Source organism: Athene noctua, chromosome 4 (genome assembly GCF_965140245.1).
Source record: "Athene noctua chromosome 4, bAthNoc1.hap1.1, whole genome shotgun sequence".
In the NCBI taxonomy this organism is placed as follows: Eukaryota; Metazoa; Chordata; class Aves; order Strigiformes; family Strigidae; genus Athene; species Athene noctua.
Window position 1 is genome coordinate 46361324 of NC_134040.1, and position 22771 is coordinate 46384094.

General features: G+C 36.3%; 1 protein-coding gene across 2 annotated transcripts; it reads right to left on the reverse strand.

Moving 5' to 3' along the window:
- Positions 1–886: 886 nt before the first annotated feature.
- MYOZ2 (myozenin 2) lies at positions 887–20135 on the reverse strand. 2 transcript variants are annotated; one of them, XM_074905164.1, is made up of 6 exons: positions 19979–20135; positions 19323–19426; positions 13788–13957; positions 10446–10575; positions 8533–8716; positions 887–1318 (listed from the first exon to the last, which is right to left on the reverse strand). In XM_074905164.1, the coding sequence occupies exons 2-6, from the start codon at positions 19396–19398 to the stop codon at positions 1087–1089; spliced, it is 792 nt and encodes a 263-aa protein (XP_074761265.1). In that variant the 5' UTR covers positions 19399–19426; positions 19979–20135; the 3' UTR covers positions 887–1086. The 2 variants fall into 2 exon arrangements, with proteins under 2 accessions (XP_074761265.1, XP_074761266.1); XM_074905165.1 differs by lacking the exon at positions 19323–19426 and having other exon boundaries at positions 19979–20134.
- Between the last annotated feature and the right edge of the window lie 2636 nt (positions 20136–22771).

Consider the following 22771-nt stretch of genomic DNA (forward strand, 5'->3'; position numbering starts at 1 on the left):
TGTTTCAAAACATGTACAAACTAAACTGTATATTAGAATATCCAACCTGCAGATGTTGGATACTTCTCAAACATGAAAACATTTGGAAACTAGCAATTATTAAACAGATGCTCACCTCTTAATAGAATGTAGGTGTAGCCTGAAAAATGACACTGAAAACCAGCACCCTCTTACTGATTTTTGCCTGCCCCCTGTGGTGTAGTTATGGATGCTTAATAAGAGTCTGATACCTGTATTTCTAAAATGTCAGAGCTTGCCAGTGTATCAAAATCAAGAAAACTCACATGCTTTTCAGTCCTGGTATATACTATGGCTGTAGGGGAAAAGGTCTATGAATCTTCTTTCTGGTAACAAAAGCATTTGTGGTAACATAGCTCAGATACTAATTTGGTATGTTTGAAATAATCAGTCCTTGGTGGGTTTTTTAGTTATGATTAACACAAACATTCTAGACTTACCCAGGAAATACTTCTGTACTTGTTCATACCACTATGTAATCTTTGTCATTGCCAAATTTACAGCATTTTCTGTAAACAAATCCAGGTGACATGGATATTGACATCCATAATTGAGGAAAGGAGGAAAATGGCCTAAACTTGCAATCACTGAAGTAATGACAAAATTCTTAATTTTGGCTGAAAGTGAGGCTGGGAAAAAGGGTTGATTTGTCAGAGCTTATCTTGAACAGGCAGTACTTGGAGTGCACCAAGTGCACTGTTGTGATACTGCTTGGTTGTCTTACCATAATCAGCATACATATCAAATCAAATCCCTTGATAGTAGTGTCTCTTTTTTTTTTTTTTTTTCTTAGTACACTTGTTTTTAAATGACAAAGATTTTAGAAAGTAAAAGAAGAGCATGTAAACAGAAACAGAAAATATCTCAGTCACCTTTGCCAAGTTACTTTATTTATATTACGTCTACAGATGAAACTATGTGCCAGAAAGGAGACACTGCATCAGACATTATTACTTATATTCCAGCTGCCAAGGAAAAATTTTGTCAGTAGCCTTTAGTAATATTTGGACCAAAAATACATGGATGTGCAGCTTTCAGCATTTTGTACGATGTAGAGTGCAGCTTCTCTCACAGATCCTCTGTTTCTGGAACAGTGTTGGAATCCGCTGGCTGAATGAAGACTACAGGAATATTCTCGGACGTCCATCCTTTAGGAGTCCTATTGAAGGATCTTCTGGTAGCAAGAGGGTTTGCAAGGATCATGAATCTGGGGTCGTTTAGCATCAGTAGATTAAAATCTGGTACTTTGAATTTAACCAGCTTTGATGCTCTCTCAAAACCACCAAATGGAGTGGCAACTCTGTAGATATTAGAGAAATAAAAGTAGAACGTGATTTTAAAAATACCTGGTTTTTTTTTTTCCTCCCAGGAGGTGAAAATAACAAGCTATTTTAATGATAGTTTTGGTACAGTTTCTCGTTTACTTTTTCAAGCTTTTGGGAAAAGTATTCTGATTGTTTTTCTGGCAAATTCTTTTTAAGATCCCATTTATTTTCCCTTAGATAAAGCCTTCAGCCTTCTTCAAAATTCAAATGAACGGAAAAGCCAAGGGAAAAAGATGTTGCAAGAAAACCTTGTCATTGATGAGTCACAGTTACTAAACTCACTTTGTTGGTGATGAGTTGATAAGTCTGAAAACATGGTTCAACACATTCTCTCTACCAGGTAATTAGTTTAGGAAGTTCTCACCCCATTTTTTCCTATCCCCATTTGCTTGTTCCTCTCACTACACAATATTTCAGCACCATATTTTTGTACCAGTTAGAATGTATGTGGGTTGTGCTATAAACTTGGATCACTTATGTGATCTGGGTTAAACAAAGACCCTTCAAAACAAAGGAGCATTTTAAAATCCAGATTATTTCAGCAATCTGGTTTATATCATTACACTTGAACAATTGTAGCAATACAAGTGAGGAGGCAGTAAAGCATAATGTGAAGCAGAAAGGAACAGCCAAAGACAACAGGCTCTGGAAAGGAGGGGAATGGGTGAGGACTTCTTACACTAGCTTTGTTTCTGAAGAAAATGTTTATGTAACTGAACCTTGAAACACTGGCAGAAATTGGCCCTTAGTCTTCAGCCAGTATTTTTCATGTTATTTAAATGTAAATGTTCCTTCAGGCGATAAGCCTGAGAATCTAAAAGATAAGAAATACTAAGCAGGAACTGACTGTTACATACATTTGCAAATATTTTAAAACAACAGTATTTCCAAACACCTCCCATGATTCTTCTGTATTTGCAGATTTCTAGGCTGAAAAAAAACCCTTGAGTTTTTTTCTGTCACTTTTTCCAGACTCCTTTGTATAAGCAAATGTGACCAAACAGACTATTTTATGTGCTCTGCATTTTGATCAGCTGCATAACTGTGCTGGGATATATTCTGGTCAGTTAAAAAGTGTCAGATTTTTAAGCTACACATGAGCACCTGATTTCTGCAAAGCTAGCTACATAGCGGCATGTGAAAATTAATTTTTGTTGAAATGGAATTTAACCAGCCTTGGTAGTTTTGTGTGTTTAATACAAAACAACAGATCTGCTGGTGTGTATTTCCAGTGGCTCCAGGTGTTATAACAGAAGCCAAGAGAAATTAATACCAGCAGGAACTAAAAGAGATCATTTGAAGATCTGACTAGGATTTTCAGCAATATAACTATAGATAAAACAGAACCCAGAGAGAATTAAGTACACACATACACACACACACAAAATTAATTGAGAAAAATGAATCTGTGACCTAAACGAAATGGTAGTGTTGTGTCATTACACAGATAATTCACTGAAATTCAGTGCAAGCAGCATTTGTTGGAGCGGATGGTGTTGACTCCAAAGGATCCATCTTGTAAAATATAAAAACCTATGGAAGTTCTGGGTATGCAGAGAGGAGAGTGCTGCTTTGGATTAAGCTCTAAAACTGTTTTTCAAGTTAAGATAAGACAAGATTTTGCAGCAGCAGCCAGTCCGGGCATTAAACTCTCTGGAGGTCAAAGGAAATTCTTAATACAAAGTGCCTGTGGTATCAAGCTTTTCTTGTGAAACTGTCTTCTAGGTCACAATGTCAAATTGGATACTGTATGATACTGATTAAAAATAATTGCTAGGTAATTGTCGCAGAGTGAATGTAGTGATCTACATCTTTCAGGATAATAAAGATTGTTTTAATTGCTGTTCTAATTAAGATATACATTCTCACATTGTTGTAATATTTAATTCCCATCAATATATAATTGAAAGGGATAATCAATATGAACAGAACAATAATAGCTGTATAAAATGCAAAATTATTCTGAAGTGTAGAACTTCCTCTTTGCAGTATTTTTGGGTTTTAAATACAGCATATTTGTGTAGGTAACAGAAACCAGAAGGCATTTTATGGAGACACAGATACCTTCTCTGGGGAAATAAACCCCATGTAGTTCCTATACAAAGTCTGGCCTCAGAGGATTATGCATTCCTGCATGTGAGGCAGAAGCACATGATGGTCGACATAAAGGAGAGTACAGTAATTGGCTAATAGATGTTGATTTTCCTTTACAGCAGCAATGCAGTTTTGTGAGCAATAGCTTGCCTGACAACATGGTGTTGCAATGACCTGTGTTGTGTGCACATCACTGTATCACTTGAGGTGTGATTCATTGTATAGAAGCCTAAAACTCATGTGTAAAAAATTCCAGTAGTCATTGCTCATAATAAGGGCGGAATTGCTGGTTCAGAGCTGTAGGAGGTGGCACCAGGAAGTGTAAGAAATTGTTTAATATTCACTTTGCATATTCCTAAAAAGTAGCTGCATGATTTAACAATATCAGTCACAACCACATTTATTTTTAGCAATTGTTTTAGCAAGGCTGCTTTTTTTTTTTTTCTCCTACAGTCTTATTGAACATTATATTGTCTCAACATAGGAGACTGCCTGTAGTTGATTATTTGGGAAAGTCTGAAGAAATGTTTTGACTGTATTGGATTAGCAGCTTCAATTATGTAATTATAAAAAATGTGAATTTCAGATTTTAAAATGGCACTGTCATTCTTAGAACATTCTGCTTTTTGCTTATTCCGTGCAAAAAGGGGACACAGGAGCGAAGAACCTGAGCCTGCAAAATGCCCAGAGCTTCATGGTGGCTTAGTGTAAGAGCTAATGCCAGTTTCACAGAGATACTTAGGTGCAAAGAAACTGGCTAAACACCCGGCTTCCACTAATCTCACATGACTTCAAATTAGCACCCAAAATTCTTTTGAGGCTCTGGATCTCAGCATTTTTACAGTGGAGTTCAGAATCAATTAATCAATAAAAACAGAGCCCAGTCCAGATGGACTGGATTCCTGTAGTGGTTTTGAAACAGTAGTCTTTGGGAATTGAGAAAGCTGAGCAAGAATTTATCCAGTAGGAGAGGCAGAACTAGTCAGACTTGCTTGTCTTATGTGAGTAAGATGTAGTGCTTTATATGTTACTCATAATCTTACCTTTGACATTTTATCCAGCTCCAAGAAAGCAGATAGGATAAAGGTACTGGTTTAACTAATATTACAAACTCCTCAACAATTACAGATTCACACTGACTTTCCCACAGATGATTACTAAGTGCTTCCATACTGGTAGAAGAAGCAAGAAAAATTTTCATCAGTAAATAGTTCTTCAGTCCTACTAAGAATTAATTTCCGTGAGAAATCAGATGTCATGGCTCTATTCTGCAGCATTTCTCTGCTGACACAGATTCATTTTCATCCAGGAGGAGGAAAGATAGCTTGGTCTAAACAATCTATTCAGAGATCCTCAGAACCCAGTTTCTCTGACCATGCACTCTGTCTAGTGCTGTGTGGTGTTAAACCATTCCTGGCTGTCTCACAGAAAGCCCTGCCTCAGAAGGCAAATGTGCTTGACATTTGCTGCCACTGCTTCTTCCTTCATTGGCCTGCCAGCGTTGCAAGATCCCTGCAGCATAAAATGAGTACGAGACCCCACGTAATAACTCTATGAATTCTTTGTTGTGATTCTGCTACTATTATAAAAATTGCACTGCTACAGGGTCCAGAGTTGCCTCTTCATTGCTGGCAGCAGAAATAAAAATCTGAATGCTGTTTAGTACTGAATATATTTTGAAGTCATGCATGTGTGCGTCTGTTCCAACACATCAGATGTCCCTAGCTGCTAAAGTTGTGGTGCTTTCACGGTTTGTTGTATAACAAAGAAAGCTGAAAGGAACCTGAATTATGGCCTGTAAAATCTGAGTGTCATTTTAAGAGACATCACTGAACGAACTGGGAAGAATCTCAGTCCAGTTTCCTTTGGGAGTCCTATGCATCACACTCACTGTTAACCACACCCCCCCTGACTAATGATGACTGTACCAGTGTTTTGCAGGAAAACATAATGGCACTTTATTGAGTAATGAAGCATGATAGAAAGCCTTGATTGATACCCTCACTGATAACAAAATGGTGCCGTTATATTGTACTTTAATTGTTTAATACTGTATAATTTGCTCTCTGTCCAAGACTGCAGTTAAAGAGGTCAAGGGTGCTGTAACCTAGATACACAAAATGACTTAGTAGGATTTGGACACAGAAGTCCACAAAGATATCTCACTTTATGCACAAAGCCCATAGGTTGCTAAATTCCTGAGATGGCTAGTGTTTTCCTTATACAAACACTCAGATCTGCCTTTATCTTAGCTATACTGTCAGCTGCACCTATCTTACACCAAAGCTCAGCTATGATTCTCTAATTAATGACATTGTGCCTAAGCACATATAATATGCTACTGCAGCAAACTTTGAGCAAAATAGCACATCGAGGCACTTTCACTCAAAATCCATGGCTGTTAGTGTTGAATCTTTGTGTCCAATAATGTGTCTGTGACCAGAGGTGTTCTCCAAGAGATTTGTATTCCCTTCAGTCTGAGGGCATCCCTTTGCAAGAGTGAGCCTCACTGCTCACATACAGTACTCCAGCAAAAATGCTACCCAGAAATAAAAAAATCACTTGGATTAGACAGAGTATGACTCTTAGCCTAGACATCAGGCCACACAGCTAGTAGCAGAGAAGTGTAGGTCCTGTTTTCTGCTCCTAAATCTATTTAGTTTACTGTAAGCGGTAATTAAAGAAAGTGCATTGAAATATCTGGGAACTCAGGTGTAGGTTCAGGTTTCTCTTTCCCCAAGTGAGTTTCTTAATTGTTCAGCTAGAGAAAGATGCTTATTACTCTCTCTAGCCCAAAGAAGTTTATAATTTTCTGTACAATGGCACAGGTCTTAATAAAGGAAGAGTATTCTGACATCTTTCATGGAAGAGCCAGAAACCAAGTTATCACACCTCTCCCCAGGGTTTGACCTTCCAGTAGAAATAAATCCAGGCTGGCCACATTTTAGGAAAATGCTCTTTCCAAAGAAGTTAACCTTATTGTCTATACAAATTTTAAGACTACATGTGACCCCTGATCTGTTTTTTGGAAAGGAATACCTTAATCTAGTCCTGACCTCAGGACAGGCAGAGAGAATTAGGTGCTGATGCCCTTCGCAAAGAGAAATTTCAATCACATTTAGCCTTCTCTCTAATGTTTTATGTTGATTAGCTTAGCATGCAGTGTGCTGTCTGTTTTGAAGTCCATAGTCAGACACCCCACTCTCCTGTGCATTTTTTAAAAGTGTAGACACCTAAGTTATGGCTATTAAATCCTCTACAAGAGGATAGTATCTTGAATTTCAGTTCTGCAAATTCTCAATTACTTTTTGGATCTACTCCTTTCTAGAAAACATAAATCTGAGTGTACTCTATGTTACAACTTTTCTAGGTCCACCAGGCATTTTATTTTCTTCTGGATGTGGATTTTTTCTTGAGAAGGAACGTTGTGGTTGATTATATTTGTATGCCTTGTGTTTTGAATTTACCAATTTCACAGTCTGGATCTGGATTCATGGTAGTTACAAGGGAGACTATTGACTGTTCCTTTATATGAATGCATGTATGTTCAAGAAATTCTGACAGTGGTGAGCCTCAGTTCTTCCATGTCATATGCAGAGAAAAACCCCATAGAAAGAAATCCGAACAGTCAGTGTTGTAGAGGACAACTAACAAAATACAGGACCACAGAGCAGCTAAAAGTCCACAAAGAAGCCATCAGATACCATCTCAAGTCACATATCCCTGCTAATGAGTCCTCTGTGCCCTCTCTGATCCTGTCTTTCACAGTAACAACTCACATGCTGGACTCAGAATCTCTTTTGTGAGAGGGAGAACTGATTCTGTCTCTATTCTATGTATATGTATCTTTGGCATTTTTTTGTTGGTTTGTTGTTGGATTTTCTTTTTCAGTTGCAATAACCATAGTACATAAACTGTGCTGTTACTGTTCCAGTGTTAGCAGCTGTGACATTATCTCTCTGACTTGGATTTGCTATTTTGTCTGCTGAGATGAGTGTGCCACACAGACTTAATTATTAACATGGTGATGTATATTGCTGTTAGGAAATCAGAATTAGCGTAGTGTCTGCAGTGCCAGTTTTGATGTTGAATTGGGTGATTTTTAAGTCCTTGCACTCATAGTTGAGGCCCACCTCAACAGCAGGAACACAAGGGATGTTTGTTGTATTTTTCTCTAAGTTTATATTGCCATGAGCATGTTCTTTTTCAGTAAACTGCTGTCTGGCATTTTGGGGAACGGTTTTGGTTTGGGTCAACTTTCTGGAACTCAGCAGGGGTTATTTAGACAAAAACTGGCCATAATGTCAATAAATAAAGATAATGTGAATGGTATGAATGAAAGCAAAAGAGGGAAGTAAGAATGTGTTTTAAAACTTTCAAAATAGTTTAACCAATATTGTCCATATATCTAAAAGTTCTACTGAAAGCCTTAGTATACTAATTACTATGTAAATAATGTCACTCTCAGATCCCATTCTACTTTAAATGTTTTTTAAGTCTGCTTGTAATGTTTTATCTGTTAATTTGTTCTCAAAGGCTGTTGAAGATACAAAAAATGTTAAATGCAATAAAATATGCAGTCTTCTAACTATTTGGTGTGAGGGATTGTTTGAGGAATAAAATTTCATTGTAAAAAAACAAGCCATGTGAGGTATTAAAAAAAAAAAAAAAAAAAAGAGTGATTTGCATTATACAGCTTACAGGCAAAGTTTTGACTGAGAGTTTCCCTGGTAGATCTTACAATCTTGTACCTACTGAAGTCAACAGCAGAAATACTGAAAGGAGTTTGAAGCATTGCTATATCCCATGTTTCTCATTTACTGAGTACACTGGATTCTGGTTCTTTCTTTCTTTCAATATTTTCAACAATTCATCCTATATTCTTTGTTGTAGAATTTAATTTTGGGTCCATACTTTAGAGAGACACCAGTTTCCTCCTTAATGCTCTTGTTTGCAGCTTTTAATCTGTGTGCATATTCATGTTTATGTATGTACTTGCAAACACAGGCAGTACGTTTTTTACAGCTGGTGGAAATGTTTCATTTCCTAGTAATTTTTCTCTGCATTGTAAAATTCAGTGTCCATTCAGAATTACCTGTTAAAGCTCCTGTAGTCAGGCAGTTCTGGCTTTGCTTCAGGTTTAAAAAGTTTAGGATATAAAGCTTCCAGCAGCTCCGGATCATCCCTAATGGCTTCTATCCAGGGAGACTGATAATACTTTGGCACAGAAGTAGTGTTGAACTTTTCAGGAGGAATTTCTTTCAGTGGTCCAGAATATCCTGCAAGGTGACCAAGGCAAAACCTTAATAATACTACTTCGTGCTTTCTGCTTCCTTACCACCATCCTACGTAACTAGGAAGTAACATACCATAATTTCATGGTTAGGTAAAATGAACAATGAGATCAAGTCACCTGGCCAAAGCTACACAGAAAGAGAAAGCTGTCAGGGGAAAATTGTAGCCTTTTAGATAACTGCTCCAAAGTATTCTATCCTCTTTTGTGGCTAAGTTTATTTTAGTTTTATATAAAAGTGTTTCTATCATTATAATAATTTGTTTGAAAACAGACTAGACTCTTATCTACACAGTATTGGTCTGGAATAACAAAAATATTTTAAAAAACAGCTTTGTGGTTAAAACTAAGGTAATATTTTCCAAAAGTATTAAAAGGAGTTAGGATCACAGCTGTTATAGTGGAGTTTTTGTCTTTGCCTCTGCCTTAGATGCTTTAAAATGTCCTACCTACTTGGTTCTCTGGTCCTTTTCATCATAAAAAAAAGTGAAGAATCAGTTGTTTTATTGCATAATCATCTGAGGATCAGGCTCTGATCAGAATTTTACTAAATAAATTCCATATTCAGTGTGACTTCTTCTAAAGCCAAGTACTATATGGCAGGAATAAGTAGAGGGGGCAGGGAGAAGCCAGATCTTAATGTACAATTTGAAGAACTCAAACCAGCAAGTGATTATCCAATTATATGTTATACTATTTATTTGAAAAACAAGGGAAATCTACCCTTTTACTCTCTCACTATATCTAGCTCTTTAAATTAATGCTATTTCCTTCTATAAGCTTAAAAAAAATCCCTGTGGTTTAATATCTGCTCCTTTTGCCAGATCTTTTTTGCCTAATGAAAGGCTTGAAGATTTCTATCATGTCTTAGCAATGGAAATTACCTCTGTTTGCATTGTATTTGACCAATGGATGCACAGAGTCTTAGCAGTCACAAACACAGTAGCATTGACCTAGTTTACATAGGCTGCAAAAGGTCTGCACAAAACATGCATTGAGTAATTCTGAACAAAGAGTGAATTTGTAAAAACCACAGTCTGCTCATGGATAATTCATAAACAGGAAGAAGGGCTATATCACTGAATAAATTAATTAAAACAAATTAGCCTTCTCTAGTCTTTAAAGAATTCAAAATAAGGCCTTCTTGTAGCTCACTGCTTTAAATAAAGATAACAGTGCCCTCACAGTTACAGACTTTAAAAAGAACAGTTTATGCCAGAGGCAAATTTCTTTTTGAGTTACTCTGTAAAGGTTTCTAGCAAAACTTACAGTGACTTCAGATTTACATTTATGGGTAATTAAACTGCAGTGGATAACCTTCAGACTGTGGAGCAGTATGTTGCATATTAGAAACAAAGGTTTGGCAAAGAAAAATCACTATATTAATCTTGTTTTAAATCTGAGTATCTGTTTCTTCAGTGTTTGTAGGACCAGTAAATATGGGAGCAGTCTCTCTTGATATTAATGTGTTTTCAGTTTAGGGAGAAGTAATACAAAAGGCATATCAAATCTTTAAAAATGAATAGAAGCAACTGAAGATCACCACTTTACATTTTTCTGGGAGATTCTGATTAGTTACCTGACTCAAATTTGTCAATTTCCACTAGTAAATCCATTAACAAATTCTTGTTGAAGGTACTGTTTTATAAAGAGGTCCTTCCTCTGCTGTGAAACGAGAGCTAAAGATATTTAGTGTCTCTAAACTCATATATTACCTGGGGCAATGTTGTCAGGATGTGGTGGGCTCCGGGGATCTGGTGTATTAGGAGGTGTCAATGGGGCATGCTGGGAAATTCCTTCCACACTGAGGCCGTCCATTTTAACACTCTGTATGGGCTCTCCACGCTGCATTCAAATAGAAATAAATATCATTGACAGCACAGGCAAACAAAGCCTCAGTGCTTCTCTGTTGAGGGTTGGAGTGATACTCCAGTTTACAGCCCAGATATGAGACCCAAGGTATAATCTCTGAAGGCATACTGTCCTGCTGTTGAGTGCGCTGTGTGCTAGATAGCACTCCCCAGGATTTTCTGACTGTTAGCCAGGAGATGAAACAGGTTCCCAACTCTCTTACATTGGCTATGTAAGCAAACATGAATAATTTTTCAGTGTTAAGAATGATAGCCCAGCACAATTTAAAATGTGTGTATTGCAGGTGTGTGAATGCTTTATTGAAAGGATTGGAGATGATGTGAGCTAGGTCAGCAAGACTCCTAAAGCCTTAAAACCATCCAGCTGAGTTGTCTGACCTTTTCCTAAGTTTGGGATATTTAAATATTGATATGCAGCCTACAAAGAGAGTTCATCCTGTCTGCTGCTTACACCAATTGCTACAAAATCGACCAGTGCATGTGGGTTGTGTGGTTCACAAGAGTAGATCTGGTCACTTTGACACAGGGGTCCGTAAAATGTGTCAGCTGGACCACTAGACAGCAGAAGCTGTTATGTGCCAGACAGAGCACCCTTGCTACCCAAAGAATCTAGAAATCTGGCAAATTTGAGCCATTTGAATTTCAAAGCACTGCTTCTTCAAAACATCTCTTCCCATATCAGTTGAAAATTCACTGCATTTACTGAATTGCTTTTGTTTGGGATTTTCTTTTACTTTATTTGTAATAGAAATAACTTCAGTGCAGGTCACTTTCTGGAGATTCCTGATATGTTGTTATTTTGCACCCTTCTATTGGGTCATCGGTTCTAAGGAAATATTCAAAGGCTTAATCATTGTTGCATAAATATAGAATTAGAGTCTCATAAGAAGTCAGTATCTTATTTTAGCTATGACACATAGGCAAAAAGCAATTTAAGAATAGACTGTTATAGAGTAAGAGTTTCTTAAAGTAGGAAAGCAAACAAATAATGTTTAAAGTTGAAACAAAAAAAGATCAAGGCAGAATGTTTTCTAGCCATCCTGAAGTATGTTTGAAAGATTAATTCTGGCAGGCAGAATCATAAAGATGATGAAGACAACACCAGTGGTGGCTCAATGGGGGGGAACGGAAACCAGAGGAATAATTTTTTTCATGCATCAGACTGTTGTACTGCCTGTACTGCATGTGTAAGCTATTTGTTTTTGTGAGAACAAGTGGACTAGAGGGGAACTGATCCATCAGACTTTGTAGCAAAAGTGTGGAATGGGATACAGAAATTCTGATGACTGATGGCATTGTGCTCAGAATTTTTCTGTGTAGCTTCTAGTACGCAGAAGAGAGAGAAATTGTGGCCACAGTATTCACAGATGGGCTTCTAAATAATAGTGTTCTAATAAAAGTTTTGGGTGTTCAGTAGAGTTATTTAGAGTTTGTATATGGAGTTTCTTTTGTGCAGATTTATGTTTAAAAGGCGGCATATTTATCAAAACTAAACATGATCCCATTTGATCCCCATGTAATTTAATTTGTTGAGTGAGTAACTGAGTAAGTCTGAAATATCTGCACCATAAAAAAAGAAATGTAAAAATTTTTCTTCTATGACATGGGATATTAAGACATCCTTTTCTTCATGAGTAAAGTTAGTTTTTTTGTATGAGAACTGTGAAGGCCACAGAATTGCAAGTGACCTTTACAGTCAACAAAGCTTAGAGAATTCCTTCTTCAAGAAGGAAACAAAAATAGTTTAGAGATTTCAGCTGTCATAAATACTGAATTCCGTTCCAATAATTGCCTCTCTGACTGCTGTGAGATCCCTCAGCATGTTGGTTAGCATGAACGACGGTAAATTGCAAATGTGTCCTTTATTGTCTGCTGCCAAAGCCTCATTATAAGATGCAACTAGACAAAAAGTTTCCATAGAATCAACAAGTTGCATTCATTTTCTTGTTTTTTATTAATTTGCAAGTGTGTGTGCATTTTCTTTAGTCATAATATGAGTAAACCCTTAGGTGCTTTGCTGTTCTGATTAATAAATTAATTGTTTCCTATTTGTACTGATTAAAACTTTAGATTTTATCACAATACATTACATCTAGTTACTATTTTTCTTATCCCCAGTGAAGATTAAAGAAGAATTGAGTCTGTATGGATCCTGTAGGAGTTGGATGCTAACAAAATGATAGCACCACCTGTGCAATGATTAGTTGTAAAAGCTTCAGGGAAAGAGAATTGCTGTTCTACAAGAAATATTTCCTACATTAATTAATAATAATTAACTTTTGTAGCACATTTTTCTTTTCATCTTCAAAGCAGCTTAAAAATACTGCTTTAGTCACGTACCTTTGTACCTGAAATCAGCGGGGATGCGTACGTGTGACTGAGGAGCAGAATTTAATACAATACTGGAATTAGAGTGACTGCTTGTGTGCTGTATTAGACTGGGCATAGAGTATTCACGTTCAAATAATTAAACCCTGTGGCACATCGGAGAGTTGGTAAAGTTTATGAATGTTGTCCCTGTTTTCGGAGGTTCAGCAAAAGATTTAAGTATTTTGCAAAGGCCACAGATGAGACAAACACTGGGTGCATTTATTTCCTGCCATGAGGATTCCCAGGGTATCAATAATGCTTTAACCCAGTTCCTCAAGGACTAGTTCAAAGAATAATTGTCTTTCAGTGACAAGCTCCATCCTTTTTCTCCCTGTTGAAACAGGCAGGCCAGAAGTGTATAAGTGCCAGTTGTGAGTCATTTTGCTGCCTGGGAACCACATTGAGACCAGCAACCTGTTTTAATAAAAATACTTACTGGTTGCATGAAACAGGCTGTTATTTCTTCCAATGTTTTGAATATCATTGACTAGTTAATTTTCACATTTACTATAGTTAACAACAAGCCAATTGTTACACAATAAGAACTCTGATCACTGTTAACCTGAATCAGATTTGAATGAGAATTATTTGAATCTGATGTCCTTAAGTATTAAGACTTTCAGATTTTTTCTTTGTCTATAGGAGTTCAATAAAATACAAATAGCTTACTTCATGTTAGCCTCATTCTAGTACAGGATTTTCCTTTTGTTCTTCCTGAAACTACAAACAACTCATGCACAATGTGTATCATGAGCATCAAAGGAACCCAAGCTAGTTTCACTGTGTTTCATCAATAAGTTATTACAAAATACTCACATTTCTTGGCTTGTTTGCTACATAATGATAATTTTCATATGTGTATTTGTCAGATCTCCGCTGACGTCTCTTGAAGAGTCTTGCACCTCTGTTGCTGAGTGTCGACAGCTCCTCTACCATGATATCTCTGGGGGTGCTGACCTTTTTTCCGAGGTTTAAGCTGGGTGAGACTGCAATACAATGGATAAATACATACCTCTGTTTTTCTTAAATGTCTAATATTGCATACTCTACACCTGAAATCCAACAACATATTAATGCACACTTATCTAACACACAGCATATCTTCATATGGTGTTAGTGAAACTAATCATTCTTCCAAAATTTTGGAGCAGAGTATTGAACACCACAGACCTGTTTTTTCAACAGTGCTAAGCACCTCAAGCTCCAAATTTACTTCAGTTGAATGACATTCAGCTGTTATCAAAATCAGGTCTATGAAGTCCTGCACACTATCTTAATAGCAGACTAGTAAAAAATGGCTTCTGCTGAAACCAGGAACAAAATTCCATCTGACCCCAGGGTTCCCACATCAAACCTTCAATTAAATTTCTGTGTCCTGCATTGGATAGATGAGCAGGTAAACCCTTTTAAACATAACTACCAGCTTCTTAATGTAGCTGGTACATTAAACATTTTCTTTTCAATTATTCTTTAATATCCTGCTTGCTTTTGAAATCCGGGGCGTGTTTTGTAATTTTAAGAAAAGTTTGCATTAGAGAGTCTCAGTTGAGAAGTATTTTTAAAATATTAAAGAAGCTCTCAAAATAAAGCTCAAGGTGTTGAAAATGAGAGCCCTAACAAAGAATTACAACATACTTCAAGGAACTGGTATGTTTAGAACATTAGCACATTTTCTTTTGAATTCTAAGAGGGAACTAAATTACTAGATGCAACATTCTTTATTCACCACCTGGGAGAAGTTCCTTCTTTGTCTTTAGTGACCTCCTGGGGGATTTGGAAATGAAAATGCATAAGCAGGGGCAGGGGAGATCAATTGGGACTGTAAATGGAGATATCTGAATATCAAATTTTGCTGGTCATCTTCATGGTAATAGTCTAGAAACTGGGATGGTGGTGGCAATGAGCAAGCTGTTGCTTAATGGCTGAACTCTCTCACTAGACATCCTCAATCTATAGATAAAGCTTAAACCTTAGAATACAGTCACTTCAGCACTGAACAAACTATTTTCTACTAATTTGTTTATGCTTAGAAGGTTGTAGAATTTAACAAATGTAACATAATTGGATCATATAATTAAAAACAGAACTTTAAAGAGAATAATTCCTATTACCACTTTAATATTTATCAATTTATTGAAATTCTTCTCAGTTGTTCATAAACTTCAGGAATAGGAAGATGCAGTGTGCTTTGAGGATTATATGAATAGTCTAGAATGCTTCTTTGATCCACTTATTCAGTCACATTCTGTTATTTAATAAGACATTCTACATGTATTCTTACGGTCTACAGGATTTAAAATTCTGAACTTTGACATATATTTTAATGCATTAAAAAAAATGAAAGCAAATTATATGTAAAACACTGTATCTTGCTTCCAGAGTAAGCACACAGGAAGCCCAGTTTAAAATTAAGATTGCAAATTAATTCACTGCAGAAGGTACCTAATGTCAAAGTTAATATTGCATATGCAGAATTTCATTTTGAGTAAATGGCATGTTCAGCATGGCATATGTTCTTCTAGTAACTGTATATGGGAAATACAATGTGATTTGGTGACATTTAGGAAAAGTCAATTGATGCAGGTATGTTAAATATTTAGCTGAAGCTGTATAGCAAAGAGTTTTCCATGTAATAAATAAAACAAGCGTGTGGGCCCTGGAGTGCATCACTGTTGATCCACTTCTGTTCATACAGATTTTAACTGAATGTTTGCAATAGATTTAACTGGAGCAAGAGGAAGCTAACTGTATGGTGAGCCACACACTTCTGCTTTAAAAATAATATGTGAATAGAATCCTAACAATCTCCTGTTATTGAAGAGGTAACTACAAAACAGGGAGTTCTTAACATGGAAGAAAATGACAGCTTGCCCAATGTAGCTGTATCAGTGACAGATAGTGGTGGTTTTTTGGCTCTGTGGTTAAGTGCACTGGTTACTGGCCTGTGGCCTGAAATTTAGACCCACAGGTCATATTTTGTTTTTATAATTTCTCAAGATTACTACAGGGGTATGGACTGTTGGGTGGTTTTATATTAGTAAGGAGTAAGAAATTTGCCCCTCCAGTCAGCAACATTTTCATGTAGAAAAATCTTTCTTCTTTGTACACAGGGTGGGTAGTATGTACCTCCTCAGAGCCGGGGGTGCCAAGGTGATTGCAGATCTCTGTCCAGACCACTTAGTATTCTTCTGGGACATGCTGGATATTATCTATTTTAGGCCTTGCTGTTCCCTTACATACGTACTGTTCTTGTTAATGTTAACTGAAGGTTCCAGGGTACTTTGTACCCCACAGTTGTGTACTATTGTGTATCCAGGCAGCGTCCCAAAAACATAAGTGTGAAGTTCATTTGAACCCCTCGCCAACTAAAATCTAATCATCTGTCTAGGTTTATGATGTGTCTAGGGATTGTGTCAGCGTCAGTGCAGAAAAGGTGATGAAAAATGAGAAAGGGAAGACATTTAGAGGATGATAGATAACATCAATGTCATAAATGGACATTTTAAATTAATACTAGAAGTTTAATTCATAGTTTAATCCTAATCTTAACCTTTTAGCTTCATTTCTTAATTTGTTCCTGCCAAGTCCTTCCTGTCCTGTGCTTAAAATAATAACAGACTGTATTTAAATATGATTTATATAGTTCCTCCTGCATTCACTGCCTAATCCCCCATTAATCCTCCAGTTTACAATCTTCTAAATACTTTAATCTGGATTATAATTTTTAATATGAATATTAGATAGTATGTTTGTTGTAATATCAGAAATAAGATTTTTTTAACTGTATCATGAAAGATAGTTAATCTTAAGAACGCTTTTAAGAAGTAGTATAGAACTGGGCATGAGACATAACTGAAGGCTAACCTGATGAACTCCAAGGGTTTCTGTAAACATATGTATTTACACACATTTATCTCTACCAAGTAGCCTTGGAAATGTTATGACAAGTGCAAGTCTGCCAGTGGAAAACCAAGGGATTGGGGGGGCCTCTATATCCATGTGCTGATCTGCTACTGTAATCTCTGCTCTGAGACCATACGAGGATTTACAGTTAGTGTCTATTCCTGCAGCATTTTGTGATGTGTCAAACTTTTCTCAAAAAGTCGAAAGTCAAAGTCATGTCCCACAAGCCAACAGGAGATATGGGCTTTCAGTCATTACCAGTCTTGGACAGACATTGGTGATTTTTGAGAGAGGCTGATTTTGTATCTTACCAATAACTGTTTCTGCTATCTTTTAACAAGGAATTTGAGGTTCACTGTTTACCTAAAAGCATTATAATAAAAAGGGGGTGAAATAAAAATGCAGTAGGTGCGCTTTCTGCATGTCATTCCAAGCAACTGGGCTTGCATTACAGAATCTTCTATTATATTACTGTTACCTCTATTAACAGTGGAGAGTTGCATAGGTTTGTGAGACTGGCTGAAACAGTACATTTAATTTTTACATAATTACCAGGTGCAGCACCATCATTACTAATAGCGATGCAAAACCGAGAAAGACAGCAGTTCACCTTCCAGATCTCAGGTTAAGCTTGTTGAATTAACAATTAGGGGAAAAATAAAATATCAAAAATTAATAGAGCTAAATATAGCCATTTAAAAACCAGATTTCTCCTTGATTTTTCCAAGAATTTTTCAGATTTGATCCCAGAGAACTAGCATATACTTCATGTGATTACGACTTTGGTTATCCTTCTGTTTCGTAACTGTGTTCACTGAGTTTGTACAGTTACAAATTTCAGACTCTTATCATACCCATTTCATGGAATTTCATTTTTTTTAACATTTAAATATCCCAGGCATCCAAAGAAGATGCAGAAGTAGAATGTACACTTAAAGAGTTAATATTGCCTTCAGTGGCCATATATCACAGCATATCTCGTAGGATAAGATGTCATATCTATGTGTATGAATCTAAATTTGACAGCAAATCTGATAATACATAAATAATAAAAAGGACAGATTATGTGAGGCAAATGCCAAGCATCAGCACAGATTATCCAATAACACCAATGATTTCAAGGACTGTAGATTTATTAGTATTGCTATGAAGACCAGCAACATTTACCATGTGAAATGCCTGATTCCAAACAAACATGTGAAATACTTTTTTTTTTCTCCTGAAGAGTTTACAGGCTATTTCAGACACATATAGTACTTGGGTTTATAGCATTAAAAAAAAAAAAAAAAAAAAAAAGAAAAAAGAATTGTAATGAAATCTGTAAGGGCAGACTGCCTTTCAGACTTAGGTGTGTGTTCAGTGGGGATAGGAAAGAGGTATTTGCTTAGGAGTAGAAATTGCAGAAAAAAACTATAGGAATATCAGAAGGACTAGGATCAGACACTTAAACTTGTAACTTCTTTTTCTAAAAATCTTATGTCTCTTGTCCTATTCTTCATGCAATCACAATGGTCAGTGAGTGAGTACAGAAAACACCCCCAAATTCTTTGGAGCAAAAGCCCACAAGAAAGATTTTCAATACTGGAATTTGATGTTCAGTGTTTTATCCTGTGTGGGTGGTATAATTTCCACAAATTCTAAATATTAATGGAGCTCCCTGGTTTTGTAGTGAGGCTTATGGGGTGTTTATCACTTTTAAAAAATTGATCTTTTATGTAGATGGCAAAAAATCTTCATGGGGAGGATTGAAAGGATCTCCAAAAGAATCCAGCGCATACCTAATGAAAGCCAAGCAGATTTGTATTCCCAAGGGAGTTAATTGCTTCTTAAGGTGTCACACTAAAAGCATAATTTTAAGAACCTGTTTTAGAAAAATCAAACTAACTTCTTACAAGTGTCTGCATTTTCATTGGTGCCACAACAGAAAAGTAAAATTTCTTTGTATAAGGTTAATTGGTGGCTGTACGTTAGAGAGAATTGCCAAATGCTAGTAAAATTTGTTAGTTACAAAGATAAAGTTTGAGAGGAAGGAACAGAGATGTAAATATTTTTTTCAAAATTCTTTATCATTCATGTAAAAAAGCAGAATGAAACAGAGCAAAAAAAGAGGATACAGATCAGCATGTTTCTTAGATGATAGCCTTTTAAAATGGAATGAAGTCATGTTATTAACCCCAAATAATATTCTGAAAGGCTATCCTAGCAGAATGTACATCAGCTGTTAGATTACTTCATTCCTCCACAGCAGTTGTTCATCTGAAAATAGCTTTCAAATGAAAAGAGGCAACTACAAAAGGATTAGTTACCATAGGCATGATACTCCCACAAGATTATTTATGGCAAAACACCCAGAGACAAAGCTGTAAGAGAGTTAAACTCAATTAAAAAAATATATTAGGGAGGGCTAGAGGACATTGCATATACAGTAAGCTGGGTTCAGCGCTATACCATTTCTGTGTATTTCATCCATAATGGCTGATGCTTGTTGTTTCCTCTCTTTGACCATGGCAGAATGTGATAACATTGTGATTTTCTGACACGATTTTTCCTTGCTGAAAAAAAACAACACATTTTTACATTGTTTAGCCAGCTCGCACAATTCAGCCAACTTTAATTTCTAGTAGCCTGTTTAGAATGGCTGAAGAGTGAATTTTGTTATTTCTGATTTAGAAATACTGCACTTTTAATTATGCAAAATGCACTGGCAGTTCTTGCTTGCAGACAGATGCTAGGACATGTTCTGATGGATTCAAAGGAATGGACTTTGAGTTGGCTACATAAATTCTGTAGCAAAATCAGTGTCAGTGGCCTAGGCCTTATCACATCTACACATTATATTAAAAGATGTAAATTCATAGCTAATATTTTAATTACATCTTGGTTTATGATTTCAGAAATGTTACATCTTGACATTTCTTAATCTAATAAAGAATTTGAGGAACGAAATGAGACTCTCTGGCATCTTTAAAGAAAGTGCATTTCTGACTAAGTAAAAAAAATAAACGTATTTTTAATTGCAGAGTCAAGAGGTTACATACATGTCTTTTATATGACAGTTTGTAGGACAGACAATGTCAAAATATTTCAGGAAACAATATACTTACCCTACTGTTTTGTTGTGCAGAAAAAAGCGATCTCAACCCTTTAGTTGAAGCTTCAGGAGTTAGTTAGGTATGGGGATGACCTGCCTGGTCCAGGATGGTTTCTACCCTTGTGCTTGGATCTGCATGGTACCTAGTACCGAGACAAACTGGGGGCTGATCCTCTTCAAAGGGACTGGCATCCAGCTGACATCAACTAGTTATATATAGAATCAAACACTCCAGCCACTCATATCTTCCTGGCGAAAGAAGAGAACAGAAAGGATTCAACTGCACCCACAACAAAGACAGTTTATATCCCTTTCAGAGCTTATTGGAAGATTTAATGGAATGCTCCCCTCATACTTGTAGAGATCATCTCCTCATCACCTCTGAGAATAATAATCTCTGTGTTATAACCGGGAAAGAGACATTTAAAAATAAGGTGTTAAATATATGGATGGGCAAGACTATATCAGATGAGAATGGCATGGGCTAATCCTTTAGTGAAAGATGAAACCATGCTTCAATAGTAGCTGATGGCTAAAGTCAGGGGCAGATGGCTGATATACAAAGTCTGTTCTGAAAAAGTAATGATAAATTTTTCAGTAGTATATGTGGTAGGGAGTAATTGTTCAACAAGCACACACCTCACAAACTGTTTCTCAAAATCTCTTAATTTTCTTTGTGCATTAGGAACAGAAACCTGCAGTAATTCGAAGCTTAGTAATATTCAGCATTCCAGGATACTGTTGTATCAGTTTATCAAAGAGATTTGTGTTATGTAGAGCATGGATATTTCACAACAGCAACCAACTTCGGACAGCAAGTAACAGTGGCAGAAGGAAACATTCCCCCCTTACTCTCCTGTCTGAATGCAGCTATCTGAATTAATGGGGCAGTAAAAGCAAGATAAAGATTTTGTACTTCTGATTCGGATTTGGGTTTATTCTAGAAAGTTTCTTTTTCACATGGAAAATTATGGTCTTGTTTGGCTTGGACGTTTGATCAGAAAATTTCTTGAATCCTGATAGGGCAGCAGAAAAGAATTCTGTCTGTAAATGGAATCTGGAGAATAATTAAATACACCAACACCATGTGCATAACCTTTCAAGCAGGAAGCACTATGAGACACAGAAAATTTATGTGCCTGATGCAATGTCCTAAAAGTCTGCCTGTCCAACAAAAAAATTGCATTATTTTTTCCTCAGGCTTTCTATTCCCAGGCTTAGCTTTGCAAAACATTTGTCTGAGTTCCTAGATATCTCTGCCCCAAAACATGTACTTTTTAATCCTTGCTATCAGAATTTACTTGCTGCTGTTACTCACTGGTAATTCTTTTCTAGTTTTTATGCTCGGATCAGCCACTTTTGACAGTACTAGCAAGAATGGTCAAAGTCTTGGTTGAATCTTATCTCTTCAACTAAAAGCCAAGATTGTTCTCAGTGGTTCACCACCAAGATGTCAAGCGGGATTGCAGAAGAGTCTGTCAAGAGTTTATGATACTTACTATTTTCATTAATAACTTCAATGTAGAGAATGTTGATTAAATGCCAACCTAGGAAAATTACAAGTGATCTGTAGAGAAGAATTTAAATATTAAATTAACTTGATGAACAGGAAAAAAACTTAAAAATCAAATACAATTCAGTAAAACCACATCTGAATAAAATTATAAAGTGGGTATTCAACTGATTGAAACTGAACTTGTCATTAAACTTGAATTTTTGATCCAGGAGGAAATATCAGGAGGCATCCCAAATGGGATAGTCCTGTGTTTAGTCTATTCCAATTTCCATTGACTAATTATTTGATAAAATAAAAAATACACTAGTAAGTAAAATTGTGCTTTTACACTATCAGAACAGCATGTACAATTTAGCCAACTGTTACTTCTGGATGACTGCGAACTCCTGAGAATGGTAGTGTTACCATTCAAAATTACACTGAAAAATTGTTGAAAGAATTCAAAATCAAGAAAATTAAGAAATAAAATGCAACATGGTTGTAACATAAGAAGGAAAAATAAATTGCAGGGAAAGAAACTAAGGAATAACTGCCAAAAACAATATGACAGAAAAATTATATTGGATCACAAAATAAATATTAGTCACTAGTACAGTAAAAAAGAGGCAAATATTTTGAGCCTTGTGAACAAAGGAAGATAATCTCAATGTACTGGCACTGAGGAACTGGAATATTTGATCATCTTTAAGAAATATATAAAGATGTCAAGAACTGAATAAAATCCAGGCAACACATGCTAAGGAATATTACCTGTGAGGAAAGAATTTTGTTTGTTTGGCTTAGCAAAGGCAAGGAGGAGGTGAGTGATAGCGATCTCTTCACATGGGAAATGGGTCTATACTCTAGACTCCAATCTTGTTCACAAAGTCTGGAATAAGAAGTAATCAGCTTATTTTCTATCAGAAGTATAGACAACAAATTAAGAACTTACTTTCTTGGAGGACCAGAACATTTGCACAAAGAACGTCTTTGGCAATTTTTAAAAGCAGGTAGCTTAGACATACTGGTACTGCCTCAGAGCATGGGAATGAACTTGATGACTTTATATTTCATTTTCAGCCTTAATTTTTGTATAATTCATGTGAAAACAGATACCCCCTAGGCAGGAGTAATCATTACTTAACAATCTCACCAGTTAACCTATTAGATTAGCATTTTTCTTTTTGCTGGAACTGATACTGGAATTAGCTTCTATTTCTGCAATTTCGAGCCCTTAGGAAATCTGGAGTTCCTGTTTGGTCTTCGCAAAGGGACAGTACTCTCAGATTTCAGTTACACAGGTATGTTTGT